General features: G+C 43.4%; 1 protein-coding gene across 1 annotated transcript in view; it reads left to right on the top strand.

The window, feature by feature from the left end:
• Nucleotides 1-19,161, top strand: part of NTRK1 (neurotrophic receptor tyrosine kinase 1) — a 39,752-nt gene extending 20,591 nt beyond the window's left edge. The window contains exons 7-17 of the mRNA XM_074223180.1: nt 5,703-5,841; nt 6,703-7,029; nt 7,914-7,931; nt 8,143-8,198; nt 8,521-8,623; nt 9,419-9,562; nt 10,970-11,100; nt 11,324-11,496; nt 14,866-15,106; nt 16,255-16,413; nt 18,833-19,161. Of these exons, the coding sequence (XP_074079281.1) occupies nt 5,703-5,841; nt 6,703-7,029; nt 7,914-7,931; nt 8,143-8,198; nt 8,521-8,623; nt 9,419-9,562; nt 10,970-11,100; nt 11,324-11,496; nt 14,866-15,106; nt 16,255-16,413; nt 18,833-19,018 (1,677 nt within the window). The 3' untranslated portion in view covers nt 19,019-19,161. The remainder of the gene's footprint in view (nt 1-5,702; nt 5,842-6,702; nt 7,030-7,913; nt 7,932-8,142; nt 8,199-8,520; nt 8,624-9,418; nt 9,563-10,969; nt 11,101-11,323; nt 11,497-14,865; nt 15,107-16,254; nt 16,414-18,832) is intronic.
• The last annotated feature ends 5,931 nt before the right edge of the window (nt 19,162-25,092 follow it).

Raw genomic sequence — 25,092 nt, 5'->3', positions numbered from 1 at the left:
GAGATAGCCCTTGATGTAAGACAATAAGGGTCAAGTGACTTGCCCAAGGTCACACTAGTAGTAAATGTCTGAGGTCAAATTTGAACTTAGATCCTTCTGACTCCAGGGCTGATGCTCTCATCACTTTATAATTACTACTGAATTTGATCCTTGCAGCTGCCCTGGGAGAAGGTGCTATTATTATCCCTACTTCACAGATGAGGAAACTGAGGCATAAAGAGGTAAAATGATTTATCCAGATGCTTCAGACACTTATCACAGCTGATGAGTGTCTAAAACTACATTTGAACTCATGTCTTCCTGAGTTCAAGTCTAATACTCTACTCTTTGTGACTTCTAGCTACCTCTCACTATTTCCTTTACCATTGAAGATGAAGTTATCATCAAAGCAAGTCAAGAATCTATTGGCAGGGGTGGCTAGTGAATAGGGCACCGGCCCTGGAGTCAGGAGTACCTGGGTTCAAATCCGGCCTCAGACACTTAATAATTACCTAGCTGTGTGGCCTTGGGCAAGCCACTTAACCCTATTGCCTTGCAAAAAAAAACACTTAAAAAAAAAGAAACTATTGGCAGCTATTTAGAGGTAGCAAGGTATAGTGAATAGAAAGCTGACCTCAGAGTCATGATAATCTTGGTTCTAATCTGATGACCCTGAGCAAAACACTAAACTTCTTAGTGTGTTAAATTGTCTACAACTCTTAAGTCTTGACCTTCATTCATTTGTGATGGTAGGAGTTTTTTTAACCAAAAAATTTCTTATTCTAACAAAATTCCAGATCTAGTCTCTATCTCTAACCCTACTTGGGACAGAGAGATAGGCACAGCCCATGTCCAGACAATCGAAGCCACCTATTGTTATAATAATCATGTCTTTATGACAAACTTGTGATCTACTCCCTAAATTTCTTATCAACTTTATCTTCATGACCATCTCTACCATACTCCAATAATCATGTCCCTTCTTTTTTTGCCTCTGCTGATCTTCACCCAAGTACTCTCTACTATTCATTCTTCCTTTTCTGGTTTTCCTTACATGACTATGTTGCCATCATATACAATGTTACTCCACTGACTCTTTTTACCCATTCTATTCATGTAGAAGAAGGAACTACATTCTTTTTTGTTTTTTTTGTTTGTTTGTTTTTTGCTTTTTGCAAGGCAATGGGGTAAAGTGACTTGCCCAAGGTAACACAGCTAAGGCAATATCAAGTGTCTGAGGCTGGATTTTAACTCAGGTCCTCCTGACTCCAGGGCCATTGCTCTATCCACCCATCACCTAGATGCTCCCAGGAACTATATTATTGAAATGGGTTTTTTCCTACCAAGTCTCACTGAGGCTCATAAGGTAATTTTGACTCCTTGAATATTAGTACTGATAATTTATTTTATATTTTAACCATACTTCGTACATTTCTATATAGTTAGCTGAGGCCATGAATTTTATTATCATCTTGCTTCTTGTGTTTTGTATCTCATGAGAAAATTTGGGTGACCAGTGTAATTCTTCTTTCTACATTGATACTATTATCTATGGCATCCAGCTTGCTGGATATATGTTGGTAATGTCCTCCCTTTGCCTTCTTTTTTAATTTAAATCACTCTTTATTAGATTTGTAAGACTCCAGGAAAATTCATTCTTACATTAGTGCTTGTCAGGTATACTTCATCCTTGGCCAGGAGCCTGTCATTTTTGTATTTTATATCATGGTCCAGAAATTCAAATCTCAATCTCAGTTAACTATTTATTTCCTGAATCTGCTGTTCACTTCTGAACCTTTTGCCTTTAAAGGGCAAGTATCATTGTATGCTCCTGAGATTTAGTGTTTTTGCCCAAGACTTAGTAATCTTTAACAATGCTTTCTAGATTCCTTATCAGTATCATTTGGCCCACATAAACCATCAGAAATGAATTAACAATTCTTGAAACATCTTCTGTCATGTCCTGGATACATCCTTAGGAAGGCCTCTCTTATCTCTTATTCAATGGCACCAGTAGGTTCACACTATTATTTCTTTTAAGGAAAAGCATGACCTCCTTTCTAGGACATTCATCTCTTTTCTTCTTGGGAAGAGTCTCATCTATTCTTTTTTTTTTTTTTTTTTTTTTTTTTTAGGTTTTTGCAAGGCAAATGGGGTTAAGTGGCTTGCCCAAAGCCACACAGCTAGGTAATTATTAAGTGTCTGAGACTGGATTTGAACCCAGGTACTCCTGACTCCAGGGCCGGTGCTTTATCCACTGGACCACCTAGCCGCCCCTCATCTATTCTTTATCTCAAAATGTTCAGCGACCTATCTTTCCTTTTCCTGAGTCTTATTCTATGACCCTTCAACCTCCTAACACAGGTCCAGATTTCCTTCTACTTCTTCAGATTATTTTTTGTTTTTTCTTAGTAAAGTTCTTCTGTTTGTTAAGGAACATTTCATTCTTCCTTATAACCTGGCGAGTAAAGAGCTATTTACACCTTTACCTTCTCTTGTAGTATGGAGACAGATCTGAACTTTATAATAGTCTCTTGGCTATGACCAAGGCCACTGCAAAACTTCCTGCTGTCCATCTTTGCTGTGAGCCGGATCCCCCAGTTCTTTGTTATTCATGGTGGTAATTCCCCCGGAAAACACTGACCCATCCATTGCTCCATTTATTAAATAAAGATTGCTAGACCGCCTGGAAAGGAGAGAGTCAGGAAACCTGACTCCTTGTCCTGGCATTAACTCAGTGTTATGAATTTGGGCAAATCATTTCATTGTCTTGACTTCAGTTTCCTCTGCTAGGAAAATGAAAGGCTTGGACTCAATATTCACTAAGGTTCTGACATTCTGTGTTCTAACTTTCTCTTAATGTCTCTTCCAGTTCTAATAGTCTATGTTCTAATGTCCTTTCAATATCTAATATTTTATTATTTATGTCCTAATATCAAATGGTCCAAGGTCCCTCCTTGCTCTGTTGTCCTGTAATTCTGTGATGATCACAGAATCATAGAATTTTGGAGTTAGGACAAATGGTTCAATGCCTACTTGAAGAAGCTTCTCCTTTGGGACCTAACAGACTAAAAAGTCATCCCGGCTTTGTTTGAAGACTTCCAGAGAAGGGGAGATGTCAACCACCCCAGGGACCCCACTTCAGGCTTAGGTAGCTCTGATTTCTAGTTACTTAGTCAAACCTAAATTTTATACCTAAGTGAAATCTCAATCTTTCCCTTTACAATTTTTGCCCATCATTTTTAGCTTTACCCTATAAGGTCAAGGAAAAAAAGTCTAGTGTTTCTTTCTCATGATTACCTTTTAGTCCTTAAATATAGCTGTCCTTGTGGTATTGGGGAAAGAGCACTTGTTTTTAAGTTTAAAAGGCTAGGTTTGAGTTCTGGCCAGTCAATACAAATTGCTTAACTTCTTTGGGTTTCAGTTTTATCATCTGCAAAATGGGGATAAGAATATTTGCAGTGTGATAGCAAAAAAAAATTATGAAATATCTCCTCCATGCAAAGCATTGATGCTTAGTGTTGGAGAAAATAAAAAGGTTAGGTGAGACTTAATCCTTACCCTCATGGAGTTTATAGTTTAGTAGGGGACTCATACAGAGAACTAAAACATATAACTCATAGGATTGATCCAAAAAAATGCTTCGTAAACTTTAAACTGGAGTCAACTCAGATAGGAACCCAGACTTTATTGTGAAATTTTCAGTGTGAATGTTTGTACCATGGGCAAATCTACAAATCAGGGCTGATTTGTTGTTTTTGTTGATTGTCTATATTTGAGAAAGTGTTAATAATGCAATAAACTTCACAGTGGGGGGTGGCTAGGTGGAGCAGTGGATAAAGCACCGGCCTTGGAGTCAGGAGTACCTGGGTTCAAATCAGGTCTCAGACACTTAATAATTACCTACCTGTGTGGCCTTGGGCAAGCCACTTAACCCCATTTGCCTTGCAAAAACCTAAAAAAACAAAACAAAACAAAAAACCCCAACAACTTCACAGTGGGTTTCCTGGGGGGGGGGGGGGGGAGGGTTGTTGTTCTTAAATATTTACTAGCATATTCCTACCTTAAAGTTACATGGAAATGAAGAGTTACTGTTCATTCCAGATCCAGAATATAAATCTATTATTGAAGCAAGTTGAGGCAAGTTGAAAGGTATCACTTGCCCCTTACACTTTTCCAGTTCTTTTCTTTGTATAGTTTTGTTCTCTCCCCTCTTACCATCAGCTGCCCCTTAAAAATTCTGTCAGCATGTATAACTTCTACTGATTGTTTGCCTTCTCAATGAGGGTGTTTGGGAGGGAGGGAGAGAATTTGGAAATCAAAGTTTTTTTGTTTTTTGTTTTTTAGGTTTTTGAGTGGCTTGCCCAAGGCCACACAGCTAGGTAATTATTAAGTGTCTGAGGCCAGATTTGAATTCAGGTATGCTTGATTTACAGGGTCGGTGTTCTATTTACTGTGCCACCTAGCCACCCCTGGAAATCAAAGTTTTAAAAACAAATGTTAAGGGGGCGGCTAGGTGGCGCAGTGGATAAAGCACCAGCCCTGGAGTCAGGAGTACCTGGGTTCAAATCTGATCTCAGACACTTAATAATTACCTAGCTGTGTGGCCTTGGGCAAGCCACGCAAAAGAAAAAAACTAAAAAAAAAACAAATGTTAAAAATTGTTTTTTCATATAACTGGGGGGATATTAAATAAATATCAATGTGTCTGCCTCTGACACAGATCTCTTCCTTTGATCATTTTTAGGTTTTAGTATGTTTGTAAGGCTGAGAAGACACATCAGTAAGTTTGTTAGAATTCTTGTAAAGCAAGAGTAAATCGATTTGAACAAGGAAATGAAGGCCTCTCTTTTAGGAAAGTAGATTTGCATGTCTCTGAATTAAACAGGTCTTTATTTTCTTCTTTCTTTTAGGTTCTCAGACTACTCATTGATTTAATTCAGCAAGTATTTTTTAAGCATATCCTATGACTTTTCTCCTTATAACTTCTACTCCAAGTTATTTGTAGACAAGTTATTCTCCCTGCCTCTTCTGGGCATCAGCTTCCTCATCTATCTAATGAAGGGGCTAGCCTAGATGACCTCTAAAATGCTTTTGAGCCCTATTTCTCATGATCTACAATTTATCTTCTTCCTTATTCAGGACTCTTTCCCTTCCCCTCAGTCTTTCTTCAATAACTGGGCTTCTAGTCCCCATTCCATCATATTCATCACCTTTTTTATCACTACAACCTGACTAGGATGGGACCCATGTACCTGGGCTCCAATCTAAAGTTATTGGGTTCTCTTCTAGTTTTCAAAGAGGCATAAATACAAAAAGAGAAAGAAGAGGCATTTCACTTTATTTCCTTTTCCTCATCAGTTCTTTCTCTCCTTTGGTTACTAAATCCCTTTTCCTATTCATTAAAAACCAAAAGAGATCACAAGAGTTCCCAGTTCTGGAGAATATTTAGTCTGTCCCCTGACCTTTGAGGTTGTAGTGTACCTTCCCCTCACCTGGATTCACAGAGCTGGAATACCAGATTTGGAGTTAGAAGAACTGGGTTTGAATCCTAGCTTTGCTTTATGGTTTGGAGTAAATCACTATCTCTTTGTGCCTCTGTTTCCTTATCAGTAAAATAAAAAGGCTCAACAAGAAGCTTTCCAGATCTTGTCCTAGCTCAAGAGTATAGATCTTAGGTTCTTCCAGAAGGCTCTCCCTGATCTGATCCCTCTCTCTCCTAGCCCCTGGAATCTGGAAATCTGTCTTCCTCATGGTTGATTCTGGTCAATGTCTCCAGTGATCTCAATAGGAAGAATGTGACATGCTGGGCTGAGAATGATGTGGGCCGGTCTGAGGTCTCTGTCCAGGTCAATGTCTCCTGTGAGTCCTTGGGTTCCACATGGTCCCTTAGGGGCAGGATCCCTCTGTCACCTCTGGGCATGAGTTCTGAGTGGATGTGGTATGGGGAATGGAAGGCATGGTGGTGGTGGGGGAAGTGTCCACAGTTGCCCTACAGCTGTTCCTTCAAAGTCCCAGGAGAACTTGATACAGAGAACAGCCTTTAGAGGGCTGGGGGTGGTATTTTTTTTAAGGGCAAAGATTTGAATGATTGAGATAATTAGATTTTCTTTAATCCTACAGTCTGGTTTCTTTTCCTCTTTGATATTTGGTTCCTTTATACCTACAATTCTATTATTTTTAGGCCATTGATCTTATATTCCCCCGCTTTTTTTAAAGCCCCTTCCCAGTTGAATTTTTCTAGTCCTAGTGTCTGATTTTCCTAAATCTTCTTCCCACTTTCATTTTCCCCCCAGATTTTATTTTATTCTTCCAAATTTAATGTTTTAAAACCTTATTTTGGAAAAAGGCCATTTGCTCAATTTTACTAGACTTGAAGCCCAGTGCCTTTTAAGTCTTTTTACAAAGTAATTCTAACTTTTTTCTAAAAGTCCAATATCTTATATCTTAGGCCCAAAGCCTAATTTTTTTAATCTACAGGATAGTTTCTCTCCAGTCAACTGGGCATGGGATAATAGTAAGAGGCCTGGGTTTGGAGGCAGACCTAGGTTGAAATCCCAGATCTGCTATTTAATAGCTGTTACCTCAGGCAAGTCACATGAACCTACCAGGGGCTCCTATTTTTCATCTGTCAGATAAGAGAATTGTATTTCATGATCTTTAAGGCCTTCTAACTATGAATTCTCTGTTTCTGTGGCTCTCTTTTTCTTTCCTGGGCCACAGTTTCACCTAGAGTGCAGCTCCATCTACCAGTCAGACAACACCACTGGTGTATACCTTTCTCTGTGGATGGGCAGCCACCCCCTACTCTTACCTGGCGCTTCAATGGCTTCTTGCTCAATGAAACAACTTTCATCTTCACGGAGTTCCTGGAACAGGCAGCCAATGAGACCATGAAGCACGGGTGCCTACGACTTAACCAGCCCACACATGTCAACAATGGCATTTACACTTTGGAGGCTTCCAATCCTGAGGGACGGGCCACTAATTCTGTAGAGGCCTCCTTCATGGACAATCCTTTCCAGTTCAACCCTGAGGATCCCATTCCTGGTAGGCAGCCCTCCCAGCCCACCATCCTTCTGACATAACCATAGACCTGATATCTAACTAGGGAAAGGAGTCCTGTGCTTGGGATGTCTTGGCTTGCCCAGTGGACTTAACCCCACCATGACACCCCCCCACCCTCACCCTGTCCTCAGGCACTGACTCCTTCCTCAAGATTTGAAGCAGCAAAGACCCTGGCCAGTGCCTCTACTGTGTTGTCTGTCCAGGAAAAGGCACCCTGACATCCTGGCATCCCAGTATGGTGTAGTAGAAAAGAACATTGGATTTGGGAGTCAGAGATTCTAGGTTCAGATTACAGTTCTCCCAACTTCTTTACCTATCAAATGACTTTACCTATCAAATGAAGGAACTGGATTAGATAACCTCTAGAATCCCTTTGACTCCTATTTCTATGATCTATGATCTATTTCAGAGATCACAGATCTGTCTTTTCCTTATTCAGGATTCCTACCCTTCCCCTTCTAGTCCTCATTCTACCGTTTCCACCACCTTTGTCAACACTACACCCTGACCAGGATGGGACCCATGCACCTGGGTTCCAAGTCCCTTGTTATTGAGTTATCTTCTTCCTCTTCCCCTAGAAGGGATCCCAGCTCAGAAGGGTCAGAGATATCTATTCCATTCCCTGTTTTGTAATGTCTCCATTCTCCACCCCACCCTCCTCCTACTTCTGCTACCACTGTGACCCAGCTGGGAAATTTTCTCTCTTCTCATTGTCCCTACATTCATCATTGAGATTGGTCTCATTCCTCATCTCTCTCTTCCCTATTGGGTGAGGAGATGTAGCTGGGGGATGAAAGGGGTGAGGTTCAGTAATGCTCTCCAACCCATTAACTCCTTCCCCCTTTCTCTTCTTTTCTCCTCTGCAGTTTCTTATTCCCCAGGAGGTAAGTATCACATCCCTATTTCCCAAGTCAGAAGAGCACATTTGGTCTTGGTTGTTGACTGGGGAAGGGCAGAGGGGTAACAAGTGCATTGGTTATGGGGAATATTTGACCTCCTTTAGGGAAATTGGAAGCTCAACCTAGGAATAGGAGCAGGATTGAGGAGCAGAAGGTACAGACTTGTCACTGTCTACTCTTCTCTATCCTTACACAGAAATCAATAGCACTTCTGGGGATCCTGTGGAGAAGAAAGAAGACCCATCTTTTGGGGTGAGATTAAAAACAAGAGTTGATGAGAGGGGAAACTGGCTAGAATACAGAGGACTGCTCTTTTCCCTCCTGTGTCAATAGACTAGCTTCATGGAAAGAAATAATTGACTATACTTTCCCTGGATCAAAGTTGTACTATTGAGGCTTGTGGTAAAGAGAAATAACAGGACACCTGGATCACCCTTGAAATAGAAAGAGGGTTTGGAAAGCTTAGGGGGATTCCAGCCATTGAATCCCATTGAGAGGGGAGAGTCTGAAGAGTTTAGAGGTCATGAAGGCAAACTTTGACCCACCTGTGTCCAACTTTATCCTCCTCTACCAGGTCACTGTGGCAGTGGGCCTAGCTGTTTTTGCCTGCCTCTTTCTCTTTGTCCTATTCCTTCTTCTCAACAAATGTGGCCGGAGAAGCAAGTTTGGAATCAACCGTGAGCTAGAGGATGATATCTCTATCCCTCTATCTTTCTGTGTCTTTTTCTTTGTACATCTCACTGTTTCCATGTTTCTTCATAATCTTTCTGAGTATCCCTTGCCCTTCTCTATGTCCCTGTTTCTCAGCAATTCTTTGTTTTCAACCCCCCTCTGGGCCATTTAGTTAATTTTGCTTCTTCATTCAGCATCTTTTAATTTCTGTCTCTCAAGTGTCATTGTGTCTTTGTCTCCATCTCTCTGTTTCTCTCTCACACAGCATGTCTCTCTTCATCTCTGTGATCCTATCTCTATTGATACCCTGACTCCACCCTATGTGTGTGTTCTGGGGGCTGGGAGGTGGTGTGTGTGTGTGTGTGTGTGTTGGGGGGGGTAGTATTAACATCAGCAGCCACTAATTTGTGGCTGGATCAGAGTCAAGCACTAAGTGATTCTGGGAGACCTGGGGTCCTGAGGGAGGGAGGGGTGTCTGCAGTACCCGTGGGGGCCTGAGGCTAATCAGGAGCTCAGCCAAGAGCAACCACCAGAGCCCCACCCTCCAGGTCTCCTTTCTTCCTTCGGAGTGCCCACAAGCCCTGGAGTTTTAATACCAGTACTGCTTACTTACTTTGAGATGCTTGGGTGTATATGTTGGGGACCAGTGGATTTAGATCTCTTAATTGCTCCCCTCTCCTTAATATGATCATGAACTTGAAGGGAGAGTGTCTGGACATGAGGGACATGGAGGGAGAGACAGGAGATTAGGGTATGGTGACTATCAGCATTCTTTTGATTTACCTATTTGTCATCCCTAGGTCCTGCAGTGCTGGCCCCTGAGGAAGGTCTGGCCATGTCACTACATTTCATGACCCTGGGAAGCAACTCACTTTCTCCTGAGGGAAAGGGATCTGGGCTACAGGGACACATCATTGAGAATCCACAGTACTTCAGTGATGCCTGTAAGGGGGGGATGGGGAAAATGAACCTTCTTGCTGGGGAGATGGTGGCCCCAATCCTTCATTATTGTTAGCCTGGCAGCTACAGAAGCCCTCTCAACACAACTCCTACTTCTCTGCTCATTCACTGTGGTTAACCCCAGGTTAGAGAAATTCTGCCTCAGAGAGTCCACCAGTAATTTAGCAAAAAATATAAAATTCTGCCCCCATCCTAATGTTATGAGTTGCTAAATAGGAGGTGAATATTTTATGCACTTTCTGTTTTTAGTCGTTTCTGATTCTTCATGACTCCTTTTGGGTTTTCTTGGCAAAGATACTGAAGAAGCTTGAAATTTCCTTTTCCAGCTCATTTTACAGTTGAGGAAACTAAGACAGAGTGAAATGACTTACCCAGGGTCACAAGCTAGTAAGTGTCTGAAGTTGGATTTGAACTCAGGTCTTGACTCTAGACCTGGTGCTCAATCCACTGAGCCACTTTCTTTCCAAAACAGAACTAGAAACTCAGAAAACTCAGAATTCATATGTGCTGTAGGAGATTCATTTCTGGCTGTCTTTTTGTTAGATTGTTTAGGGGAATAAGGGTAACAGCCAATATTCAGTGTGATTCACTTCTTTCACATAAATCTTTGAGTACAGCCTGTCTGGGTTCCTAGTAAGCCACTTCCCTAACACTAATCACCCCCATCATGTGTGTGTGTTTGTATGTGTGTGTGTGTGTGTGTGTATCTTTACCAAGCTGGAAGTGCAAGGGTTACTTACTGGCCCCTCTGATTGCTATGGGTACATTGATCTGTCCCAACTTGGATTAACTCACTCCCCTCAAGGCTCTTTGTTTCTGGGGATTCACCTTTATGTTAATAGCTGATCTGCTTAACCTATGGCAGAGCTGAACACCCAAGCTCAAGAGGTCCACCACCCTCAGCCACTTCTTTTTTAATAGGCCTGAACCATTAGAACTCAGCTTCCTTCCTTCTACTACTCTTTTGCTTAAACTCATTGAGATCAAGTGGAGCTCTCTTCCCGGGGCATACTCCACATGGGATTTTACTTCCAAAAGCTTCTAATCATATAAGCAGAGAATCCTCATCCCAAAAAGAGGGCCTGTCTTCCAAAACTGGCATGCCCAGGCTGATCTCTAAGCAGCAGAAGGAAGGTTTCCCTGGCAGAATGATGTATCCTCAGCTTCTGACTCTCCTCTGTAATATGAGATATTGCACAGTGTGTCTGTGTTGATGTCTTATTTCCTGGCTAGACAGTAGGCTCTTTGAAAGCAGAGATTTTTGTCATCTCTAAATTTTGTGTCCTTTTCCTATCTCTTCCACCCTGTTTGCTTGGTCCTCTGTACCCAGGAAGAACTCATTGACTGTTTTGTTGCATTGTGTCACTATCTCCCTGCCCCCAACCCCTCAGGTGTCCATCACATAAAGCGTAGAGACATTGTGCTCAAATGGGAGCTGGGAGAAGGTGCCTTTGGAAAGGTATTTCTGGCAGAATGTCACAACCTGCTTCCGGAGCAGGACAAGATGCTGGTGGCTGTCAAGGTGAGCTCAGAGGGCTTCTGGGGCTGACCCAGACAACTTGGTTCTATGGGACTAGTCTCCCTTTTAACCTTTGGGGCTTGGGGACCTAATTATATTAGGATGACTGGTGGGGATGAGCTTGTAGCTGCCTCTGTGGGCAGATCTGAGATCTGGTCTCTGAGGGCGGACTCATACCTGTCAGCTTGGACTTTCATGCCCACTTACCCTCTGGCAACCACACCAGGCTCTGAAGGAGGTGTCTGAGAATGCCCGTCAGGACTTCCAGAGAGAGGCGGAGCTGCTGACTGTCCTACAGCACCAGCACATTGTGCGCTTTTTTGGGGTCTGCACAGAGGGTCGTCCATTACTCATGGTCTTTGAGTATATGAAGCATGGAGACCTGAATCGCTTTCTCAGGTGTGTGACCCTCTGGAGGCCTGGATCTACCACCTCAGCCCTTTTCTTTCCTGATCCCTCTACAACTTCACCCTTCAGGAACCTTTCCCATCTTTTCTTCCACCTATATTCCTTTGGTAAATTAGTAGAGGCTACAGTATTGTGAATGCTGTGATAGTGTAAAGTGGGTGATAGTGTAAAGAAATATAAGGGATCTGCAGTGATGGGGAAGAGATCGTTTGCAAATATTTGGGGGAGGGGGGACAAGACACTTCAGAAGGCAGGGAAGAGTTCAGGGGAGGGTTGACAGTTCTGTGGGAGCATGGGACTTGGGAAGGAAAACAGGTCAGAGAAGTAGTGTGGGGTCAGAGGATGACTGACCTAGGGGACCAGGCTAATTAGTTTGAACTCTTCCTAGTTGGCATTTCTCAAACCATCTTTACTGAAATGCTAGTGATATAGAGATATGCGTAGGGTTCCTTGAGAAAATGTTGATTCTTTCAATTATGTCTACTATAAATTAATGAATACATAAAAAATGCTAAGGATGTGCAGTTGTTTGAGGAGGGGAGCTTAATTGCCTCTATTTTCTTTCAGTTTTTCCTCAACTTTACCTTCCCTTTTTCCTAGCAGTATTCCCACACCCACTTCTGCTAACATTTCTGAGTTTCACTGGTATATTTCATGTCCAAATATTCAAAGGTCAAATTAGTTTGATTTATGTTACAGTAGGTGATGAGGAGTCATAAAAGGTTCCTGATCCAAAAGGTTCATTTGAAGGATTATCCCTGGCAGTTCAGTAAAGTGCTTTGAATATAGTAAGCGCTGTATAAATCTTTTTTTTGGATTAAAGAGACTAAAAATTAGAGATAAGTTAGGAGGTTACTAGTCTATGAGTGGTAATGTCCTGAAGTAGTGGCCATGGCAATGATGAAGAGGGGACTGATGGGAGAGGCATTATGAAAGAGGACCCAGTGGAAGTTGATAACTGATTCATCACAGGAGGTGAAAAATGAGTCAAAGATAACTCTAAGATGTTGCCTGGGCAACTAGGAGAATTCTATTTAATTCAGTTCAGCAAGCATATATTAAGAATTCACTGAGGATGGGTATACAGGACGCTATGCCAAATGGAGGCAAGGGAGGGAGAAACAAAGCTTTGAATAAACCATGGTCTCTGCCCTGTGGAGCTTGTAGCCTAATAGGATAATAGAAAGATGACCATGATAATAACTAGCATTTATATAGTGATTTAAGGTTTGCAAAGAATGTTATATATGTTATCTCATTTGATGTATACACAGAAAAGCATATCTAGGGAAAGTATAAAGCAAAATGTAAAGGGATAGGGTGATTGAATAAGAGAGGATGGAGAAGGTGGTATTTGAATTGGATTTTAAAGAATGGGAAGAAATTGAAGAAGACAAGAGGGAGAGGAAGGACATATTAGACACAGAATGAAGCATGAAAAAAGGCATAGAGTGTCTTTGTTTTTTACAAGACAACATGGTTAAGTGACTTGCCCTGTCACACAGCTAGGCAATTATTAAGTGTCTGAGACCAGATTTGAACTCAGGTTCTCCTGACTCCAGGTCCAGTGTTCTATCCACTGTACCAACTAGCTGCCCCAAAGGCAGAGAGAGTCAACAGTAAAATATGTGTTTGGAGAAGAGTTGTCTAATTTGACTGAAGCACAGAGTTTGTAAAAGGGAGTAATATGAGCTATGCCAGAAAGCCATGGTGGTGTCATTTTGTGGAAAGTCTTGGATGTGGAAGAGTCTGAACATTACTCAGAAGGCCCATAGGGAGCCACAGATGACTTTTGAGCAGAGGAGTGACATGACCACATTTTGGCATAAGAAAAATTAGTCAGACATCAGTATAAACTATAAATATAGTAGAAGAGAGAGTAAATGTGGGAAGTCTTCTTAAGCAGGTTTGTACAAAACCCATGAAAATGGAAAGAACAAAAAAAATGAAATTTAATGTCATGTAATGATAATTACCAAATTTGGTCATTTATAACTATAATGACCAAGAGAATAGAGAAAATACTTTTCTCTCCTTTGCAAATGTGGGGAACAATAGACATGGAATTAAACATATTACATTATTAGACATGGTCAATTGCTTCCTTTTTCTGAATGGCTTTTTTCCCTCTTTATTTTTAAATCTTTGTCAGATGAGTTGGTTCCATGAGTAGGAGAGAGGAAGGATTATTTGGAACCAAAAGTACTGAAAAAGCAAAAGGCATCTATGAAAAGATTTTTTTAAAGAGGCTATTTTCATAACTGCCAATCACAATGAAAGCCTAGATTAGGTTAGTGGTGATGAGAAGAGATGAAATGGATAGCAGAGGTGACTGGACTTGGTAACTGATTGGTTCTGAGAAGTTAGGGGAGAGGAAAAGCATGGGGAAAAAAAGAATTGAAGATCATTATAAAATTCTCAACACAAGAGGTCTGGTGGACAGCACTTCTATGGCCAGAAATTGTGAGGAGGAAGGCAAAAGAAGAAGCAGTTTTAGGGGGAAAGATCACAGGCCTGATTTTGGACATGTTGAGTTTGAAAAGACAGGTGAAAAAAGTTGGGAAAATGAGGAGAAATAAGGAAGTGAGGAGTGGAGCAGGTTGGAGAGTAGGGGGTGAAGCTGAGGAATGTGGATTCTGAAGGGGACATCTTCCCCCATCCCCTACACATTCCTCTAATGTCCTATTCTTGAAACTTCCTAGCTGAGCAGTGAATTCCATCTCTCCATCCCTCCCAATCTAAACACCCTTTCCAAACAGCCCCACCACTCCATTCTAAACTTCTGTTCCATTTGGCTCTTTTATATGCTTCCCACCTCAGAAATGTCAGTCATTTTAGTCAGTTCAGACTCATCTCTATTCTTCTCCTAACCCTTCATCTCTAATAAATCTTCCCCACCTTTCCTCTAGGACTTTGTTTCTGTTAATTTTCTTTTAGCTTTCTTCTAAGAACAACTGTTTTTCCTTCCCACTGTCTTTATCTACCCTGAAGTTTAGTTGGAGGGTCGGGGCTAGAGAAAAGTTGGGTCCTTCTTAAGCCAGACCTCTCTACAATTAGGGTATCTACCATTTCCTCAGGAGTCAGTCTAAAGAATCCAGATGCCTAAATGTTTAAGTCCCCAAATTCCTAGATCACTGTTCTCCTTTCATTGTCCCTATGGCTGGGATTCCTTTTTTCTCCTTATCTGTCCCTGATCCTTCCCTCCTGTTGCTCCAAAGTCTAGGTGTATCTCTGGATCCCCTTTTGTTCTCTTAGATTGGAGCCCTCACTTCTATCCCCCTGATCAGCCCTAGGCCTCCCCTGCCAGCTTACAGGTATCTCTTCTTCTCTCCCTGAATTCATTCTTCTTTTCCTACCCAGGTCACATGGACCAGATGCCAAGATACTGGCCAGTGGGGTGGGCACAGCTCCTGGGCCCCTAGGCCTGGGACAACTGCTGGCTGTGGCAGGTCAGGTAGCAGCTGGGATGGTCTACCTGGCTAGTCTACACTTTGTGCACCGAGACCTGGCCACCCGAAACTGCCTGGTGGGCCAGGGACTTGTGGTCAAGATTGGAGACTTTGGCATGAGCCGAGACATCTATAGCACTGATTATTACCGGGTAAGGGCCCCAAGCCTACCTCTAAAGACCAGCTCTCCATATACCTTACTAGCTCAGCCAGGTCCCAATATTCAGATTTCAACCTCCCTTTTGCACCCCCATAACCCCATCCAGTTTTGGCTATGCTAAACCCCAAAGCAGGGAGTTAACTGGAAGTAAAAATAATTACTCTCTCTAGGTCCCAGTGCCCAATCTGTGCAAGCAATGGAATGGATTCAAGGATTTCTAAAGTCATTTCCAGTTTAGACAGGCTGTATGTATTCCATGATCCCAGAATCTATCTGACAAGGCATAGAAAAGGAAGGCTATACTCATTGTGGTCTTCTAGAGAGAAAACTCTCCTTTGCCCCTCCCCAGAAGAACAAAGCTCTATAGGCAGGGGCTCTGAAATAGAACTGCAGCAGCTTAATGTAGGCTCCTGGGTCAGATGAAAGATTGTGAATGGGGGGGGCAGGGCAGGTTGAAGGAGGAAGGACTGTGAGTGGGGTGGGGAGACAAGACTGCTCTCTTGGACCCATGAAGGAGCAAAGCAACTGGGGGTGGGGGGCAGATAGATAGTGTAGGGAAGAAGCTTTTGTCTCCCTTCTCTTCATCCAGATGGAAGCTTCATCACTTTTTCCCTTTTAGCTCTGGCCTAGGGACTGACATTTATATTTAATGATTGGGGGTGGGTGGGGGATCTTTGGGACAGGGAATCACTTAGTACTTGGCGTCCCCCAGACTTTCCATGCCCCTCCTCACCCACATACTCAGACACTCTTTTAGACATGGACAAACCCTCTCTGGCACTGGGGTGAGAATAGTAATTCTGGGCACTTTAAAGTTTACTAAGGGCCAAACTCATAACTCTGTGAGATAACTAGTGCCAATATTATACCTATTTCGTAGATAAGGAAACTGAGTCTCAGGAAGGTGGAATAACTTGCCCAAGCCAGAAAGTGGTAAAGCTGGGATTTGAATTTTAACTCCAAGTGATTTCCATTAAATTTGTTTGAATCCCATTTTCTAAGACTGGTCTCTCTTAGGCCTAAGTTTCATGAGTGGGACTTCTTACACCTGTTCCAAAGAATTTCAGCAGGAAATGGGATTTGTTCTTAGGCCAAGTGCTGTGGAGGGAGGATGTTCAAGTGACTGATGTTTACCCATAGGTGGGGGGCCGCACTATGCTCCCTATCCGATGGATGCCGCCGGAGAGCATCCTCTATCGGAAGTTCACCACGGAAAGTGATGTCTGGAGCTTTGGCGTTCTACTCTGGGAGATCTTTACCTATGGCAAACAACCCTGGTACCAACTCTCCAACACTGAGGTAACTGAACACTCCCTGGATCTTTAGCTCAGCCTCCCCTTCCTACCTTCCACTCCTCACCCCAACTCCTAGAGAGGAGTCTTGAACCTGGGTCAACTCCAACCTCCCCCCTCCCTTCCTGCATTTTGGTTCCCACTTCCATCCTGGTCCCTTCTCTGGGACTGACATTGACTTTGCCCTGACAATAATCAACTGACAAATAATTATTATCTATTATGTACCAAGCATCATGTGAAGAACAAAGAATTAAGCATTATCTACACACAAGAAATTTCTATTCTACTGGGGAGACAATAGAATGATTGATAACAAGATCAACAGGGGTTAAACTACAGAAAAGACTGTCCAAAAGGGTGAATTGGAACAGCAGAGTATCTTGGGCTCTGAATAGCAGATTCTGGGGAAAGGAGAGCATGAATATAAATATATATGTATATTATATATCAATGTAGTCATGTAAATAAATGCAGCCTAAATCAATGTAAATACATACAAAGTATCTATAAATAGATATTATATACATAGCTATCAAATAGTAGTTTGGGAGAGACAACACTAGCTGTATGGGTGAGAAGGATTCAGGAAAAAGGACACCTCAGCTGACTCTTTATACCCCCAGACATAGTAATAGAGGTACTGCTCAGCCCAACTCCCTCCTTCCTCAGCCCTGGCAGCAGCTCCTCCCCACAAGGATGGGAGCTTATGGATTTTATTCCCCAGAATCTGCTCTCCAGAGCCCAGGACACTCTGCTCTTTCCAAGTCACCCTCTTAGATAGTCTTTTTTTGTAGTTTAATCTCTCTAGTTTTATTTCTGTCCTTCTTGTTATCAAGCATGCTTCAGTTCCTTCCTTTCCTTAAAGAGGTGGGGAGAGGGAATGTCCTAAGAAGCACCCTCATACATTCATCTTTCTCTGGTCCATTTCTCTTCATCTCTCCCCTCCTTCCTCTTCTTCCTTCCTTCCTCTTCCCTTAGTCCTTCCCCATCCTCCCCACCCCCCACTCCTTTTCTTCCTCAGTCTGAGTCTCTGTGGTCCCTAAGACCAGATCATGGGCCTCTCTTAATGATTCTCCAAGCATTTTATATACACCCCCCCCCAACACACAGTTTGAAATCTCCTTCCTATTTATAGAAATAAGGGGGCAGTGGTAGGGACTGGGGTTAGATCATCAGGACTGTCCTGTCTAACACCTTCCCATTAGTTTCTCCCCTTCTGCCCCACTCCTACTCTCTTCTCCTAGAATGAGACTCTATGGTCCCTAATTCCAGCTCATAGGCTTCTCTTAACCCTCCAAGCATTTTGTAGCCCTAAGCTTTCATTCTCTTTTCTATTTATAGAGACAAGAGGGACTAAGGTTAGACCATCAGAAGGACAGTCCTGTCCAGAATCCCCTATGTCAGCCCTTGCCTGTCAGCCAGGCAAAGTGCTAAGAACCCAGGTGTCCAGCCTCCCAACTCAGCTTCCTGCCCTCCCCCACCTCCTGGCTCACAGCTGTCAGTTCCCATTTCTTCTCCTAATGCAGTTGGCTCCCTGGGGGCTGGGGAGGTGGTGGGAGGGGGTTATAGATTTTAATTTTCTCAAGCACAGAAAGATGGAATGGAATTAGTCTCGGTTTCTCTGTGTCTCTCCCCCTAGCCCTACCCCGTCTCCACCCCCCCCTTCTCTCTTGGGCTGTAACCCAAGGAGGCTCCTTCCCCCTCCTTGCTCCTTCCTCCTTCCCTCCCCCCCATCTCCATTCCTTTCTCTCCTTGTTCATATACTCTTCTGCCCTGATCTCCCCACTAGTCCACCCTGCAGTCCTTCTTCCATCCGTCCTGCTGTAATCTCAATCTATTTTCTTTGAATCTTAGGGAAGGCAAATTCCTTATAGAAGGGTGAGAAAGGGATTTAGGAAAGATCTCTCTCTCTCTCTCTCTCTCTCTCTCTCTCTCTCTCTCTCTCTCTCTCTCTCTCTCATTCCAATATCTCTTTCCTTCTCTCCATAGTCTAACTCCCCTCCTTTTTGCTTCTTCTAAGGGATAGGGTGCAGAGTCCATTGGGACTCACCCCAACAAGCTACTCAGACTGATGAGCTTTCTCCTCTCCTGCCCAATTGGAAAGTCCATTCACCTGAGTCACCTCTCATTAGTCCATTGCAACTCTTTCTATAGCTTCCCCTAATCCAGTCACTAAACATACAACATATTGGCCTGCAAACTCTTCCTATCCCTCTAAACTCACTTTTTATGACTACAGCCTCCCTCTGTTTTCTAGAATTTCAGACCTAGAAAGGACCTTAGAGATTATCTAGTACAACCCCATGGATGTGGGAAGAAGCTGAGGTCTAGAGAAGAATTTGCCCCAAATAATGGAAACCCAATCTGGGCTACTGACTTCTCTGGTCAGTCTTCTTCTCACAATACCTTACTTCTTTCTCCAGGCAATCGAGTGTATCACTCAGGGCAGGGAACTGGAAAGGCCTCGGGCTTGTCCCCCAGAAGTGTATGCCATCATGAGGGGCTGCTGGCAGAGGGAGCCCCAGCAACGCCACAGCATCAAGGACATCCATGCCCGGCTCCAGGCCCTCATCAAGGCACCTCCTGTTTACCTGGACATCCTGGGCTAGTCAAAAGTTGGACAGGCCCTGAGAATCAGTCCTCAAAAACCTATGGGGCTCCTAACCTTGCTTACTCTCATCACAACCGCCACCCCTATTATTACCACCCATGGGTGATCTCAAAGCATCTTCAACTCATCTTTAACCCAGGAGCCCATAAAAAGCTGGGAAAAGGGGGGTGGGATAAGGTGGGGTGGGGGATGGGGAAAGAAGATTCATATGCTTCTCAAATGGCACAGTTCCTTAATATATTTATTGTCCCTTCTACTGTTTCTCTCTTGCCTTGGGGGCAGGGAGGGCAGGGGAAGGGATGAGGAGGGGATACCTACATTCCTGATCCTGCTTTCCCCTGATTCCCAGTGTCAATTTATCCTCCTTCTACCCTTGTCTGTTCCCATCTGAGTCAAATTCCATGTCTTCCCTCTTGCTTTTGAAAAAACCATATAAGGTTTTGGGCAGGGATTGGATCTCTGATATCTGGGGTTCCTCCCTTCTCTAAATGGAAATGGAGTTTAAATGGAAAAGAGAAGGCTGAGGAGGAGCTCAGGTCTACCAAGACTCTGATCACCTAAAGGTTTGCCTTTAGTTTCAAGAAAAGCTGACTCTGGGTGAGGAGTGGGATGGATGAGAGATCCTGGAATGGAAGTTAGATGGACCCAAGATCATGAATGAGAAAGTTCTTGAAAGGTGGGAATACATTTAGTGAGAGAAGGGCTTGGCCATAATGGGATGAGGGGTATAGAACACTTAAGTCTTGGTTTTGCCCTTCTAGGGAAGTATAAATTAGTTTTTTGAAATCAGTACCTGGAGAAAATGGGACTGGACAAGCTGAGGGTTCCATAAGGACTCAAGCTCCTCTTCCTGTCTTTGGCCTGAGGGAGAGTTAGACTTCCTGTCAATTACTTTGAGATCTCTTTGGGAAGGCAAATGGAAAGGGGAAAAGGAATGGAAGCAGAGGCAAGATGTCTTGTCTGGAAGCTCCATTGCCCCTAATGGCCAACCTTCATCCTGCCAGAACCCACAGCCCTTTATCCCTCCAGGGCTTATCAGGAGGAAATGTCAGACAGTCCCAGGGAGGCCACTCCCCTCAGCCTTTATTAGATCTGCTGCCTTATCAGCCCCCCAGGCCTGGCCAGGATGGTGGCATCTGCCTCTTGTCCAGTCTAGTTAGAGCTAATGGAGGCCTGACCCACAGCCTGAGGCTGACTGATACAGAAGGTGAAGGGAAGGAGGGGGAACTCTCCTGAGCTTGTCCCCTGACACCCCCCAAGTTTAGATGCATATAAAGGAGTCTCTTGTTAGTGTGGTGTGTCCCTTTGGGGTTTCATCTTCCAAGATCTCAAAACATCTAGAGGACTGGGATAGGAAATGAAAAAAGTATGGTGGGGGAGAGCAGAGAACCTCAATTTCATTCAGTGATTGAGAGCTGAAGGTAGAGTGAGAGAGACAGACAACCAAAAATGACAGAAATGCAAAAGGTGAGAAAAACACTGAGGCAGAGAGAGAAATCTTGATTCAGAGAGACATTTAGAGATCCAGAAAGAATGAAATACAGGGCAACAGATATAATAGCAGAAATATGGAGATAATATGATATGGACAGAGAGAGACCCAGATGTAAAAAAAGCCAGGGATAACGGGCAGAGAGCTGGAAAACAGAGACAGAAAGTGAAAGTGCTTCCTTCTCCCACCCCTACCCCCAAGTCCTATCCAATGCCTCTTCCCCTGGCATGAGGGCATAGCTGAAGAGGCTGGGCTTAGGAAAGTGAGCAAAGAGGTATACTGGTTTCAAAGGCTTGGATGGGAGTTGGGGGTGGGAGAGAACTGTCTTGGGCGGAACCTCCCAGAATGGAAAAGAAAGTGATCAGGACCCACACTGCAGCCAAGGATGGTGTCTAGACAGTGGGAGGAGTTTCTCTGTAAAAGTGGGAAACTTTGGCACAGAAGATCACTGGAAAAGGGCCTGCTCTTCTTCCCTACACACCCTGAAGAGAAAGATAGACTTCTTGGAGAACTAGGGGTGATGAGAATGATGCCTATTCCTTTATCCACCATGCTCCTTTTACTGCTATTGGTGCTTGGAAGTGGAATGTTGGAAGATTGGGAGGAAGCCTAGGGTTGGTGGGATTGAAGGGGGACCCAGAGGGCTGAGTGTTCCCAGGATAAGATTGAGATTGAAAGGGACAATTCCCAGATCAGAGGGAAAATGAACTGGATAGAGGGCTATTGGTTTAAGGCAATGAAGTTGATCAGCCAAATACTCTAAGCTTCTCCTTCATCCTGGAATTAGTGATCCCAGATTGTTTTTGGAGGGAAGGGAGTATCATGGATACATCATATAAATTATGGTCACAGCTAAAACTAAAACACTGATACAGTTCATTAACACATGCACAAACAGCAATACACATGGGCATATGTAGAAACTGATATATGCAAGGGGCATGGACCTCCACAGTTGCACATTGACATCCTCTGATGCAGCCCATTGACCCAAGTGCTGACAGATATCAGTGCACACTTGTTGACACACTGACACGACAAATTGACACAGTGATACACCTCGACACAGATACACCCTCTAATCATCCCTCTCTCTCATATTTCCCTATTCCCCTGGACTCCCTAGTCATCAACCTCCCAGAGCACCTCCCGGCCTCTGCCCCCTCCCCGTTAATTACCTCCTCTCCCTCCTCCCTGTGCCAAGTCCATTAGCCCCTAGCCAGAACACCAGATAAAACAGAGAAAGTGCCCAGGGGGTGATCGATGGAGATGAGGCCTTAGGGACCCTATAGGGAGGGATTGGAGGTGGAGGATGGAACCTCAGTCAATGACAACAATTTGAAAGTTTCAGGGCCTGTTTACACCAGAGTTCATAGGACCTGGCCCAAAGAGATCTTTTCTTTCAGCATATCTGAGGGGAAACAGAGGAGATGCTGCTAAGGGAAGGACAGACCTAGTCATCTTACTTTCTCATCTAAGGCTTGATCTTTCTGTGTCCTGTTTGTCCCTAGTCTGGAGGTGGGGGTTGGGAGGAGTAAGAAATCTGAGGTCCAGAGAGGATGGTGATTTTTTCAGTGGTGACCAGTCAGTTAGGAAAAGGGAAGGAGTTGAGAACTGAACCTAGACATTCCAAGGTCTTCATGGGGCCCCATCACCATCTGCTAACAAAATTCCCCCGATTCCATCAAGATGTTTTTCATGAAAGGAAGGGGGAAAGGCAGCTTAAGCACAGAAATGATGGTGAGATTCCCTAGAGTATTCAGTGCTGGAATAGATTCTACAAAGGACCCAAGTGTCCTAGGTCTTTCTCCTCATCTTGTCTATACCACCTCAGTCTCCTTCCTACAGATCTTGTCTCTGCCCCCCCCACTTCCCAGGGGGCTTGGATTCCCGACAGGAGATCAGAGAAACTGCCTTCGTTAGGGCTTCCAGGAATGGGGCGGGCAAAAGAAATGCTGCCTGAAGAGTATCCCCCTCTCTGGATTCTATTTACCCCAGCCTCCCCTGTTCTTCCTCCCCCCTTCATCCCCATATCTGGGAACCAGAACACAGAGTTCTATCCTGAAGACATGGCCCAAATCTAATCAAAATCGTGGATCTCCAAGTACCTGCTATATCTTTCTCTGGCCAAGACCTCTGAAATAAGCAGGGACAGGTTTCCTAGCTAGGAAAGAATGCATGAAGCCTTTAGAAAAGGAATGGGGATCCAGGAATTCTGGCCCCCCAGACTCAGGATCAGAAACTTGGTTTCTGGGTGAACATCCTGTAGTAATTTTTCCCCATCTGTGGCTCAGACCCATCACCTCTCTCCTGGTCCTGCCTCCCTTCTCCCCCCCCCCCCACTTGGGTGCTAAGATGGAAAGTTTGAGTTGTTTTCGGGAACTGAGGAGGGCAGAAAAGGAGGAGGGGAACCTACCAGATCTGGTGCCAGAATTGGGCATAGAGAGAAACACAAATCAAAGAGAACATTGCAGATCTGTGGAGACAGAGATGTAAGAAAGACAAATATCTGGCGATAGATCTCTCATGTAGAGATAGAGACATGCAGAAATATAGTTGAGAGATATAGAAATAGATATGTAGAGAGATATAAAGAGAGAGAATGATCTAAACACAGAGATTTACAGAGACACAGGAATTAGACCTGGAGGGTCTAATTAGACCAGTGCCCCATTTTATAAAGGTGAAAACTGAGGCTTCCCTAAATGAAGTGACTTTCTCAAGGTTACACAACCAGTAAATGGGGAAGAGAACAAACATATATTATGTTTCCAGTCACTGTGCTGAGTGCTTTTACAAATATTGTCACATTAATTCTTATAATAACCCTAGGATATAGGTGCAATTATTATCATCCACATTTTACAGCTGAGGAACTTGAGGCAGATAAATCAAGTTATCAAATCAGAATTATAATCCAATATTTCCAAATCCAGGAATTTTAGGAGCAGCAAGGTGGCATATTGGATAGTAAGGAGCCTGAAAACAGAAAAACTCATCTTCTAGAGTTTAAATCTGACCTCAGAAGTTTATTAGCTATGTGACCCTAAGTCATTTAAATCTGTTTGCCTCAGTTTCTTCATCTGTAAAAATGAGCTGGAGAAGGAAAGGGCAAACCACACCAGTATCTCCGCCAAGAAAAGCCCAAGTGAGGTTACATAGGGGTGGATACAACTGGAACATGTAGAGATACAGAAATACAGAAACAAAGAGGCAGAGACATGTAAGAAACAACAGCAGAGACAGTGTCACACAGAGATACAAAGAGAAAAACAGACACAAGGCTTTACAGAAATCAAGGTACACACCTTCCTAAAAGCCCTTGCCTTTGATTGGGGTCCCTTAAAGGCAAGATATTTCTTCTATCTGCAGGTGGGTTCTCTTTTCTGTACTTCATCCTCCCTTGACTCTTTTTTTGTTTTTGTTTTTGCAAGGCAATGGGGGTTAAGTGACTTGCCCAAGGCCACAAAGCTAGGTAATTATTAAGTGTCAGAGGTTGGATTTGAACTCAGGTCCTCCTGACTCCAGGGCTGGTGCTCTATCCACTGTGCCACCTAGTTGCCCCACCTCTCCCTTGACTCTTATCCCATATCTCTTCCTGCAAGCCAAGTAAACTCTGCTTCCCTCTAGCCCCTGAGATTCTGGTCAAGGGGAGACAACAGGTATAACTGATGGGCAGGGGAATAGGATGGGGTAGGTAGAGGTGTATGTGAAAAATGCTGTTTCATCCCTTTTCCTTCTCTCTTTTCTGTCCTTCTATCTTTCCTCAGTAGTTGCTGTTTGGGGAAAAGAGTAGTATTTGAGAGATTTGTTCTTAAACTTTTGAAGCCCCTTTGATATGAATCCTTAGAATGGTGTTGAAGCCGTTCTCAAAGCACCTTAGTGGAAGAAGGTCATAGAGGATCTTGAAGCTGAGGACACCCAAGAATATTACATTCCTATATTAATTCTTTTCTTGCTGGTCTTGGCAGGGGGAAGTGTTGGGAGATGGGGAGGGGAGGGAGGAAAAAAATTATATAGCAGAAAGAACATTGGTTTTGGAGTCAAGGCATCAAGCATTCAGATCCTGGCTATAGTACTCACTACTTTTGTGATTTTGGATGAGACACTTTATGGCTCTGTGCCTCATTTAAAAAAATTATATATTTAAGGCAATGGGGTTTTCAAGTGACTTGCCCAAGGTCATAGAGCTAGACAACTATTAAGTATCTGAGGCCAAATTTGAACTCAAGTCCTCTGGACTCCAGGGCTGCTGGTCTATCCACTGCACCACTTAGCTCCCCCATCACTTTCTTCATCTATAAAATGAAAGGGTCAGATTAGATGACCTCTAAGGTCCATCTCAGTACTAAATGCATGGAATTATGGTCTTAAAAAAAGAGAGGTCTAAGTGCCATTCTTCCTCCATAACTGTGCATTTCATTCCTCCATCAGAGAAAGAACCCTAGGCTTTTGAGTCAATAAGCCTGGGTTCTAATTCCAGCTTTGCCTTTTACTAGCTATATGACTTTAGGTGAGTCTAATCACCTTTTTTTCAATTTCATCTCAATTTCTTCATCTACAAAATGGGTATAATAAAA

This window comes from Macrotis lagotis, chromosome 2 (assembly GCF_037893015.1).
Source record: "Macrotis lagotis isolate mMagLag1 chromosome 2, bilby.v1.9.chrom.fasta, whole genome shotgun sequence".
Classification (NCBI taxonomy): domain Eukaryota; kingdom Metazoa; phylum Chordata; class Mammalia; order Peramelemorphia; family Peramelidae; genus Macrotis; species Macrotis lagotis.
This window is presented reverse-complemented; position numbering and strand designations above follow the sequence as displayed.